General features: G+C 52.4%; 1 protein-coding gene across 1 annotated transcript; it reads left to right on the forward strand.

Moving 5' to 3' along the window:
* The first annotated feature begins 673 nt into the window (after window positions 1-673).
* YBX2 (Y-box binding protein 2) lies at window positions 674-11,132 on the forward strand. Its single transcript, XM_058183066.1, has 10 exons — window positions 674-941; window positions 2,739-2,802; window positions 4,369-4,402; window positions 5,600-5,689; window positions 5,798-6,094; window positions 6,657-6,769; window positions 8,417-8,591; window positions 9,391-9,570; window positions 9,790-9,884; window positions 10,704-11,132. The coding sequence occupies exons 1-9, from the start codon at window positions 800-802 to the stop codon at window positions 9,838-9,840; spliced, it is 1,146 nt and encodes a 381-aa protein (XP_058039049.1). The 5' UTR covers window positions 674-799; the 3' UTR covers window positions 9,841-9,884; window positions 10,704-11,132.
* The last annotated feature ends 287 nt before the right edge of the window (window positions 11,133-11,419 follow it).

The following is an 11,419-nucleotide window of genomic DNA, read 5'->3' on the forward strand; positions in this document are numbered from 1 at the left end:
ACCCCACAGTCTTCCTCCTCCACCTCCCTCCAATCAACCCCCCCCCGCCCCTTTCCAGCACTGACGGTGTTTCCCAGTCCGGTCCTGGAACGTCTCCCAGAAAACCACCCCCCTCAGAGACCAGCAAGCGGTGAGGCGACCCCCCAGTCTTCCTCCTCCACCTCCCTCCAATCAACCCCCCCCCGCCCCTTTCCAGCACTGACGGTGTTCCCCAGTCGGGTCCCGAAACGTCTCCCAGAAAACCACCCAGCTCAGAGACCACCAAAGAACTCCTCAGTCCTCCTCCTAATCATTCCCTACGAGCACTGATGATGTTCCCTAGTCGGGTCCCGAAACGTCTGCCAGAAAACAGCCCCCCTCCCCTCCCCCAAGCCCAGGAAGCAACGAGGCGACCCCCCACCCAGCAAATCTTCGCTTGCAGCCGCAGCTACACCTGCGAGAGGTTTCCAGCGGAGCGCGCGAGCCCACGTGGGCGGAGCCCCCACCCTCACCCTGTGACACACCCACACCTGAGCGTGGCCCTGGGCCAATGGGGGCGCGGGGGGGCGTGTCCGGGCGGGGCATAAAAGTCAAGGTAGCGGCCGGTAGGCGGAGGTGAGAGCTGATTGGCGAGAGCGCGCGTGGGCGAGGGGCCGGGCGGAGCGGCGGTTGCTGATTGGGCGTGGGCGCCGCGAGGAGCGAGGGTGTGTCGCGGGGCACGAGGCGCAGGTTCGGCGGCCGGAGAAGCAGCGGAGGAGGCGGAGGCGGCGGCGGCGGCACCAACGGGCAGCAGAAGCAGCAGCACCGGAGCGGCGCGGGGATGCTGAGCGAAGCGGAGAGCGGCGGAGCCCTGCCCGCCACCGGGGAGATTCCCGCGGGGGAACCCGCGGCCGGAGGGGCCAAACCGGCGGCGCCCGCGGGCGGCTTGGCGGCTCGGAGCCAGGCGGCCAAGCGCGTCCTAGGTGAGGGGCGGGGCCGCGGGAGGAGCCGTTGCCGCCGCCGGCGAGGGGGAAGAAGAAAGAGAGAGAGAGACCCTCGCGTGGGCGGACGCCGGCCTGGCACTACAAGTCCCATCATCCGGAGTCGCGGGAGGTGGACTTTCTCTGGCCGCTGGGCAAGATGGGGTTCTCCGGGGAGGGGTTTTTTTTTCCCCCCGGACTTGAGTGTTTGTGTGGGGGGGCTGAGAAGAAGGGGGACTATAGGTTCCATCATCCAGAGTCGTGAGGGTGGCTGGGAAGGATGGGTTTCTCCGGGTTTTTCCTCCCCCCCCCCGACTTGAGCGTTTGCGTGAGGAAGAAGAGGGTGGGGAGAAGGGGGACTACCGGTTCCATCATGCAGAGTCGTGGGGGGGCGGCTGGGCAGGATGGGTTTTTCCGAGGGTTTTTTCCCCCCCCGACTTGAGTGTGTGTGTGTGTGTGTGGAGGGAGGGGGGGAAGGCGGACTACCGGTTCCATCATCCAGAGTCGCGGGAGGTGGGCTTTTTCTGGCGGCCGGGGGACTCTGCGTGTGGGCAAGATGGGTTTCTCCAGTTTTCCCGACTAGAGGGGGGGCGGCGGGACTACAGGTTCCATCACCCAGAGTCGCGGGAGGTGACCTTTCTGGCGGCTGGGCAGGATGGGTTTCTCCGGACTTTTCTCCGAGTAGAGTGGGTGGGGGTGGGGAAAGAGACTAAAGTTCCCATCAGCCAGAGTCGCGGGAGGTGGGCTTTCTGGCCGCCGGGAGATGCCGCGGCTGGGCGGGATGGGTTTCTCCGGAGCTTTTTCGGAGTGGGAGGGCGGCGCGGGACTACAATTCCCATCCCCAGGCTCGCTGGAGAGGTGGTTTTTATGGCAGCCAGGAAACGCCGCTGTCTTCGGGACTCCGTGGCTGGGCGTGTTGGGTCGCGGTGGCTTTTCCGGACTGGAGGGTGGGTGGGGGGCGGCGGCGGCGGCGCGGGAGACCCTCACGTAGGCTGCCGTTGGCGCAGCACTACAGGTCCCATCATCCAGAGTCGCGGAAGGTGGCCTTTCTGGCGGCCGAGCAGGATGCGTTTCTCCGGGGCTTTTCCCGACTGGAAAGTGAGGGGGGGGCGACGCGGGACTACAATTCCCATTCCCAAGCTCGCGGGAGGTGGCCTTTCTCAAGGCCGAGAACTCTGCTGACTTCGGGACTGCGCTGCTGAGCATGATGGGTCCCGGGCCAAGCGCGAGTGCTTTCACTGACTTGGGGAGGGGGCGTCCTTTCTGCCTACCACGGTCCCGCGTTGCTGGCGGAGAGGAAGACTCCGGGGTGGGGTGGGGGCGGTTCTGCTTGTGGGGGGTGGGGGAAGGAGGGAGGCCGGGGGTCCCGCTTGTGTCAGCAGCCCCCCGCCCCTGCCAGCCGGACCCCAGCCCCGCTGGAAACTAATCTCCGCGGAGCCCGGGGGTGGGGCGGTCTTTCTTCCGAATTGCCCCGTTTAACTTGCTTTGGGAGAAAAACTCCGTCTCCCCAGCCGGGGGGGGGTGGGGGCGTCCATAATGAGTGGGTGTCACTCCGGAGGTCACTAAAACTCCCCCACCTTCCAAGAGGCCAGGACGTCAAACCTCCCGGCTCCAACACTCCTGGTGCCCTTGACCAGGATGATGAGCTCCAGCTGGCTTTGCGGGGGAGAGACGCCGGCTCTGAAAGCAGCAGCTATTCCTGGGGGAGTCGGAGGGGGGGGCGCCAAGAAAGATGTCCCTCTAGCAGTGTCACCAGTCTTTTCTTTCTTTCTTCCCCACCTCCCACCCTCTGGCTTCCAGCCACCCAGGTGCAGGGCACGGTGAAGTGGTTCAACGTCCGCAATGGTTATGGATTTATAAACAGGTGAGAGCCCTCCCCCCCCACACTTCCCTCTTGGGCTTCCTTCCCCAAAGGTGCTGGGTTGAAATCCGGGGAGAACCTTTGCTATTGGGGAGGTGAAAAACAATAATAAAAAAAAAAACCACTCAACTCGGTTTAATCGTTGTTAATTAAGCCAATTGTTGGTTGGCCATGTTTCGCTGTTCAGCTAAGATTCTCTCTAGGGAAGTTGTGCTTTGTAACAGACTGGCTTTCCAGGTTTAATCCAAGATGGGGCTGCATCCCGCTGGGATATTGGCGTTTCTACCCCTAAACTGTGGTCACTTCGTGGTCAAGCCTAAATTAACTCCCAAAGGTGGCTTGACGGAAGCCCGGAGCAGCCCTTAGCTAGTTCGGAAGCTCTGTACCAACTTCCTTCTCTTGGAGAGAGAGAGAGAGAGAAAAAACACCAACCAAGCCAGAAGACCAAAGATTACCTGACAAATCTGGCAGCGGCTTTTCTGTTGGTGTGGTTGTTTTTTTTTTAATTTTTCTTTTTTAAATCTGGGTTGGTTTGTTGAGACCAGTGTTTGTCGGAGTGGCCTGAGCAAACACCCAGCCCGAGCCAAGTTGGAATAGCCGGAGTGCCTTATCTGGGAAGTCTGTCCTTGTACCCAGATGCCCGCTTGGGTGCTCTGCCTGCTTAGGGGATGTGCGATGCCGGCGAAGTGCCCCATGGGTGTCCAGGTATCGGGGCCGTGGCATTTTGGACGAGGCTGATGGGTGTTGGCTTTTCCAGCAAAGTCACCGAGAAGATGTTTCTTTCGATTGGAGCCCTCGGTGCTCTCCAAACTTGGCCGTTTTTCTTGCAGAGGTTTCATGACCCAGCTAGAGAACATCATCCGTGCTAGAAGCAAGTGGGGGTTGCCTGCTGTTTAGATACAGTCCCTTTCTAGCACGGATGATGTTCCCTAGTTGGGTCATGAAACCTCTGCAAGAAAAGCCGCCACGCTCAGAGAGCACAAAGGATCCTCAAGTCTGACCCTGAGCCACAAATATTCTCCGTCTCTCTCTGTCGGCTGGCCTCTTTTTATTTGGCACTCCTTCCTGGTTAGAACTCCACTGGAAATAAAGGGGTTTTTTTTTCCTTTGGCAGCTTTGAAGGTTTAAAACTTTACGCTGGGCTCTTCTGTGTCCAAGAAGCATCAAGTTGCACACACACACAAACACAAAAAAAAAAAACCCACACAAATTTATAATCGATTTAGGGACAAAGGCTAATTGGATGCCCTTCCCTTTGAAAAGAGAGAGAAACCAGGTTTATGGGCGACCTTCATTCCTTTAATTAGTTGGCTTTCTAACCTTCTGGTCAAACAAACTTGACATTTTTTGGATGTTGGTTTCCAACCCAAACCAAGTTTGGTTGTTTTTTTTTAAATTGAGTTTAACCAAGCACAACTGAACTAGAATTTGGAGATGGGTCTCCTTAACGCTCTCCATTTCCCCTCGTAATTTTAGCCCTGATTCAGAGCAAACCATGGTTAGCCTGAGGGATTAAAAGATTTCAAGGTTTATATTTTTCCTTTCCTTAATCTTGCTCCCTACTTGCAGGAATGATACCAAAGAGGATGTGTTTGTGCACCAGGTAAGAACTGAGCAGTGTGTAAGTTAAATTCCTTTTTAATTTCCTTTTTTCCCCCCTCCGTTATTGCTCCCTTCAGCCTTCACCTTGGCCGTTGCTGCCTTTGCTCCCTGTAGTAAGTTTGAGCCAGCAAGGGAAGCGTTGGGTTTGTTCCTCCGTGGAAATTGTGAGAAACTGTTGGTGTTAAAACTTTGGGGGGGAATTTCTGAGGGATCCCGGCAAACCAGCCCCAATAGCGGCACCAATTTGGCCCAATTTAGCCGCCTTCCCTGATACTAGCCTTATCTCCCCCAGGCTAGTAACCAACTCCCTCCTTTAATTGCACGCTTTAGGCATCTGTCCTTGGCGCCAATTCCTAATTGCCAGCTTTGCAAAAAAAAAAAAAGCTTTGAAAAGGATTTTCTTTGTGGGGTTGACTAACTTAAAAATAGTCACCAGGATTGTCAACAAGCCTACAATCACGGATAGTGTCCCAACCCTGCTTGGCCTTTCACAAGACTTAAAAACTTGCTTCCCCTCCCCCTCTGGGGCTCAGAAGGTATTAAAAGACCCCCGTTATTTAGCTGTACTCTAAACTGTTTAATTATCTCGGCTGCTGTTTTTTTTGTTTATTTCCTGGATGCCTTACACTGTTTTATTCTTTTTAGCAAATGCTCAATTATGTTATTCGTCACTATAATTTGTGTTAATTGCTTTACAGTGTTAGAATTGTAACTTGCCCACAATTATTTGGGTTTATTTAATTGGTTAGATAAATACTAGGAACACGGGTGCCAAGTTTTGGGGGGGGTTTTTTGCTTCAAAACACAGACAAGCGCACACTTGTGTGCTTGGAAACTTAGCACCGGGTAAATTCCAGGTGTCCAACCGTGGCCACTTTAAGAGCTGTGGACTTCAACTCCCAGCATTCCCCAGCAAGCACAGCTGGTGGACAAGAACAAATGTGGCTAAACTCCTTTATTGCGGGGTTGGTTTTTTTTGGATCGGGTAACTTTCTTAATAGACGGTGGGTATGAGGTGAACGTAATATAACTTGACGTCAGCAAAGGGGGGAAAAAAGAGATGGCAGGGGGATTCTGGGAGTTCTTCCAAGTTGCCGAAGTTGGACAGCCGGATGGCCATGCCCCAAAGGCCATCTCTGCGCCCCCTTCTGCCTTTCTGCCCCCAAAGCTCACTCGGTTGTTTTTTTCCCCCCCTTAGACGGCGATCAAGAGAAACAATCCTCGTAAATTCCTGCGAAGTGTTGGAGATGGAGAAACGGTGGAGTTTGATGTGGTGGAAGGCGAGAAGGTGCGGCCGTGCGGTGTGGCTTCACTCAGTCCATCAGGAGCCGAGTTGGGGTCCCGCCATGCGACTGACCCGTCTCCTCCTCTTCTTTTTTTTTTTTGTCTTCCGCAGGGGGCCGAAGCAGCCAACGTCACCGGCCCCGGCGGGGTTCCCGTGAAAGGCAGCCGCTATGCCCCCAACCGCCGTCGCTTCCGCCGGTTTATCCCCCGTCCCCGGCAGACTCAGCTGCCCCCAGATGCTGCCCGGCCTGAAGGGGGCGCCGAGACGGTCAGCGAGGGGGAGAGAGTGGACGAGGCGGTACAGCAGCGCCCACGCAGGAGGCGCCCCCCGCCCTTTTTCTTCCGCCGGAGATTCGTGCGGGGACCCCGGGCTCAGGCCCAGCAGCCCCAGCAGGCCCAGACTGTGGAAGTGAGTCTGGGGGCCGCAGAGCTGGCGGCCGCCATGTGACTCCATGACCCCAGGGGTCAAAAAAGAGACTCTCTTCTCCTCCTTATTTCTCTCGTTCCCCCAAGTCCTGCTCTGGGGAATTAACCTGGAATTGTCTGAGGTTGTCACACACACACCCCTCCTCAAAGGAGGCCTCTGCATCCACGCACCCCCTTTTTGGGACAAGGGGGAGATCTGGCACTTGAGAAAGGACCCTCCTGTCCCCTGTTGCTGTTTCAGGGCTTAGCCTTTTCTCTTCCTGCTTTGCTGATGTGTCTTCTGGATGTTTTTGTTTTTTTTGAGGGGGGGGGCTTTGACAAGATCCCCCCTTCCTTTCCAGCCCTCCCAGAATTCCAGATGTGCCAGAGGCTGGACATTGCTCTCAGCTGGACCCCATAGGGTTGGGCTAGAAGACCTCCGAGGTCCCTTCCAACTCTGTTCCGTGTGGAATGGTAGAGGGGCTCTTGCTTGAGCGGGGGTGGACTAGATGATCTCTAGGAGGTCCCTTCTAACTCCTTCTCCTCATCTTGCTCTTCCTTCCCAGGGCTCTGACAGCACAGACCCCAAAGATGCTACCCAGCCTGAAGGAGACCAGCCTCAGCAGATCCAGGCGGGCGAGAGAGCCCCAGCACCTCGATTTCGTCCCAGATACCGCAGGCAAGTCTTTCTTTACACACACACACACACTGCAGAGAAAGCTAACCAGGTTCCAAGCTAGCCTTCCCCTGGTTAAGACGAGACTGCCTTGGCACAGTCATTTGCCCACCCGGATAGGGGGACAGGATTATATAAGCAATAGAGTCAGGAGACCATCATTCAGGGTTTATTTAGGGAGGGAGAGGAAACGTGGCTGGCCTTGCTGAGCAGGTGAACCGATTGGAACAAGCCAGGATTCCCAGCTGTGAGAAAGCTTTGCCAATGTTGGTTTGTGCGAGGAATGGCACAAACAGAATTCAGAAGGTTTCTCCTTATAATCAAGCGACTTTCAGCAGAGTAATTCTACCCTAAGAAAGTAATTTGCTGAATCAGTCTTTCTCCACCTGGGCGACTGACCCGATGGGTGGACTTCAGCTCCCAGAATCCCCTGCCCAGCGTATCAATTCCCCATTTAATTGTCATGCCATCTAGCCCTTTAAGCTCGCCATGTGTTGTTTTGTTCACTTTGCTGAGATATAATATAGTAGAGATATAATATATCAAGATATATTACGTCTACTGTATTCCCACCGTCTATTAAGAAAGTTACCGGATCAAAACATGCGATAAAGGTAGAATCACATTTGTTTTTGTCTTAGCCATGCTGAATTTTGGTAAACTTTTTGATGGCTGGGGAATTCTGGGAGTTGACGTCCATCCATTTTCATCTTGTCCAGGATGAGTAACACTGTTAAACGTTTAGATTATATCTGGCACCCTAATTTATTTATTTTTATACAAACCGCACTATTTTCTAGCCTACCTCCAGCTGCCCTGTCTTTATATGATGTTACATTTATATTTGGAGTTGTATCTTATGACTGATGATTGCATTTTAGGATCATGATCATGGTTTATCGCATATATGTTGCCTATATGTACACTGAGAGCTTATGCACCAGAGACAAATGCCTTGTGTAGCCAGTCACTCTTGGCCAATAAAGAATTCTAATTCTATTTAGCGAGGTTGTTGAATTGCGTTGGGTAATTCCTGCAAGGGCCTGGCAAAACCAGCAGTGGCTATACTATGTGGAAAGCATGTTCTATTATATTAGGTTATGATAAGTATATTCTATTCTATTTTATATTATATTTCCGCATGGTATAATAGTATATTATACTATAATCTACTTATTATGACCTAGTACAATAGAATAAGCTTTCTGCAGAGTATAATAAGTAGAAGATAGTATCATAAGTATATTGTAGTAGAATATAGTAGAAGTATAGTAGAATATGCTTATTATACTCTGCGGAAAGCTTATTCAGAGGGCAGGACAAGAAACGACGGATGGAAACTAATCAAGGACAGAAGCAACCTGGAATTAGGGAGAAACTTCCTAACAGCGAGAACAATTCACCAGTGGAACGGCTTGCCACCAGAAGTTGTGGGTGCTCCCATCCCTGGAGGTTTTTAAGAAGAGACTGTCTGAAATGGTATAGGGGAGTCTCCTGCTTGAGCTGGGGGGGGTGGACTAGAAGACCTCCAAGGTCCCTTTCAACTCTGTTCTGATTGTGATTCTGCTTTGGGGAGCCATCTCTTGCCCCCCACACACACCTGGGGGAAGAAGGCTGAGAGTTAATTCAACCCCTCTGTGTCCTGCCCAGACCTTTTCGCCCCCGTCCTCCGCAGCAGCCTACCACGGAGGGGGGAGACGGCGAGACAAAGGCAGCCCAAGCGCCAGCGGACGGGATCCGTCCCGAGCCTCAACGGCAGCGCAACCGGCCATACTTCCAGCGCCGACGCCAGCAGACGACTTCGGCTCGCCAGACGGCAACTGAGGTGAGGGGCGGCGGGGAAATTGTGGGGAGTGGGGAGCAGTGGATGATGGGTGGGGTGCAGGAGGAAGAGGAATAGCATCAAAACCCTTCACCAGCCCAACTAATTTTTGATTTTGAATCCTTTTTTTTTTATTATTCAAGCGAGGAACACAATGCAAAGTTAAAGCCGCAACCTTCGCCGTTGTCTTTATTTTTCCAGAATGGCTCTTGGAAAAAACCCCCTTCCAAATTTTAGGGGTATCTCAAGGATCCCCGATTTACCTTCTTGGAAAGACTCGAAGGGGATCCCTGGCAGGAAGGACAGATAGAAAAGCGTTTTTTTTTTTTTTAAAGTCTGCTTTTCTTTGGATATGCTTGAAATTCTCTTTTGCTTCCCATAGCGGTACAAGGTCTCGTCCTTGTTTACCGACGCCAGTTGGGACCGGCGACTGCCGTTAAACAGTTTTGAAAATGAGAAGGGGGGGGAAAAGGGACTCTGCTACTTAGTGCTGGCAGTTCCAGCAAACTTTTATGCTATTTTCCTTCTACTAATTTATAGTTAATCTGCGTATTCTAAGCCTTTTTATTCTTTTTTCTTCTTCTCCTTTTTCTTCTCCTTTTCTGAAGCTTCAATTGCTGCAGAGATAATGTTTTTAACGGCCCAGGTTATCTTCGCTCAATCGTTAAGAGGGGATGGGGGTAGGGAAGTCTTCCTGGCTCTGCAGAGGTTGCAGAAACTGACCGGATCGTGTTCTGTGCTGATCTCCCCACAACTCCCCTTCCCGCGCAATCTGGCAACTTGTCCCCTCTTTCTGCCCTAGGCAACCACCAATACTAAGGAGCAGCCGGCCCCCAGCTCCGCAGCTGCCGGGGGAGACACCCCAGCCGCCAGCACTCCTGTGATGACCCAAGACCCTGTGGTCGAAGCCAGCAAGCCTGCTTCCCCAGCCCAGGAAAGTCCCACCCAGCCACTGCCGGAAATCCAGCAACAGCTTGTGGATGTAAGCAAGGGCAGGGGAAAGGCCTTGGACCCCCAGGTGAAACCCACCCACCCCCCACCTTCTCCCCAGGATGCACGGGCTGGAAAGAGCCCCGCAATGCCTCTGTGGGCCACCGGGGGTCTCTCTTGAGCCACAGCAGCAGCAGTTCCAAGTCCCCGGTGGGCAGATTTTGCAACCTGTTTGCCTTTTTTTTTTTAAAAAATAAAAATAAAAATCCAGATTTCAACACCTGAGCCTGGGGGAGAGCTGGCCCCTGTTTTACTGGCATGAAGAGAGCCTGCACACACTGAGGGGATGCCAAGAGCTGTGATCTGGTAAGGGGTTTCTTTTTACGGCTTGTTTGGGTCAAGCGGTGGATTCAAACTCGGTTTGTTTTCAACAGCGGCGCTGGGCGAAAAATGAAGACGGATGAATTTTGCACGTTTAGTTTTTGCTTTCAAATGTTGATAACTTGGGGAAGAGGGGTGGGGTGTTGAAAGCTGCCGGATGTCTTGAACGCAAACGGGAAATTTTGCAAAGCGAAATTTGGAGATTTCGCCCACTCCTCCTTGTGCTCGGTACCTCTCAAATGCACCAACATTTGGGGGGAGAAAATTGGGAGCTTTTTCTCAGCTACCCTGACTTCCTGCAAAGCGCAAACCCATCGGAACTCTTGGGAAGCTGCTAAATAAGTTGTATTTGCTAATCTGTCCGGCTCGGGCCAATTTTTATTATTTTGGCCAAGAGGGTCTTTGCTTCTCCAGCTGAAAATTCAGATTGAAGAGGTCCTTGGTGTGCTTGCAGATTAACGGAGTTGGAAGGGACCTTGTAGGTCATCTAGTCCAACCCTCCTGCCCTAGACCATTTCTGGTGCTCCCTAAGCTGGGCTGTTTCCGCACAAGACGTTTCGTTACCCAAACTAGGTTCCATCATCAATGCTGCAAAAAAAAAAGAGGCCAACTCAGAGCCCGAAGGACCCCTCAATTCAATTCTTAGCAAACAAGTCTCTTTTATCGGTGTCCAGATTGAAGTTTGCATGCCTCACCCCTGCCTCAGTTTCCAGGGTTCCCTCGGGAGGTGGGTGGGGTGTCTCTTCTGCCCCCCGCAAACCTCAAACCGGCATCTGATTGCACCGTCTTTCCTTTCCCTCGCAGGTATCCAGAATGTGCCTCCAACCCAAGTTACCTCATCCTGCACTTGAAGAGACCCCAAACTTCACCAAATAACCCTCTTTGCTGCTGTTGGAAGTTCTAAAATGTTAAAAAAAAGAAAAGGAAAGAAGAAGAAAAAAGAAGAATAAACCTGACCAGGCCGGGGGGGCGGGACCACTTTTGACCACAAAGAAAGGAAAAGTCACTTTGCTTTAAAAAAAAGAAGAAGAGAAAACTTCAGAGGGGCCTTTGTCTGCCTCCTTCCACAACTTTGCCAGTTTAAAAGGGAAAAGAAAAAAAAAAACTGGCAGTTTCTGAATCTTGAGTTAATTTTTTTTTCCTTCCCCTCCCCCCAATTGTTTGAAGAACCACCCCGTGTGTGTAAACCATTGTGTGCAGTTTGGGCGTCAGTAAAAAAAAGAAAAAAATTTGCAGAGTTTGTGTGTGTCTTTTTTCCCCCCCGTCGACAAATTCAAAAGGTAGTTTGGTTTTTCGTCGCCATCCTTTGCTCTTAAAAAGCTGCCAAAAAACTTCCTAGTCGGAGCAACATGGTGTTGGGGGACTTCATCAGCTCCAAATTAAAACTATGGGGGGGGGGAGGGAGAGTCGGGGGGGGTGTAGTGGTTACAGCACTGGGCTTAGATAGAAACTTGGGAGGATGTGTGTTCGAGTCCTGCCTTACACCCAGAATCAGACCTTGGGCCAGTCACTTTTTCTCT

Source organism: Ahaetulla prasina, chromosome 4 (genome assembly GCF_028640845.1).
Source record: "Ahaetulla prasina isolate Xishuangbanna chromosome 4, ASM2864084v1, whole genome shotgun sequence".
Lineage (NCBI taxonomy): Eukaryota > Metazoa > Chordata > Lepidosauria > Squamata > Colubridae > Ahaetulla > Ahaetulla prasina.

Bases quoted from the DNA above. Each gene is read 5' to 3' on its own strand.
- YBX2 (XM_058183066.1), top strand. From the start codon at position 800: ATGCTGAGCGAAGCGGAGAGCGGCGGAGCCCTGCCCGCCACCGGGGAG. The intron at 6,095-6,656 runs GTGAGTCTGGGG...CTTCCTTCCCAG, and splicing joins AGCAGGCCCAGACTGTGGAA to GGCTCTGACAGCACAGACCC. The intron at 9,571-9,789 runs GTAAGCAAGGGC...ATAAAAATCCAG, and splicing joins TCCAGCAACAGCTTGTGGAT to ATTTCAACACCTGAGCCTGG.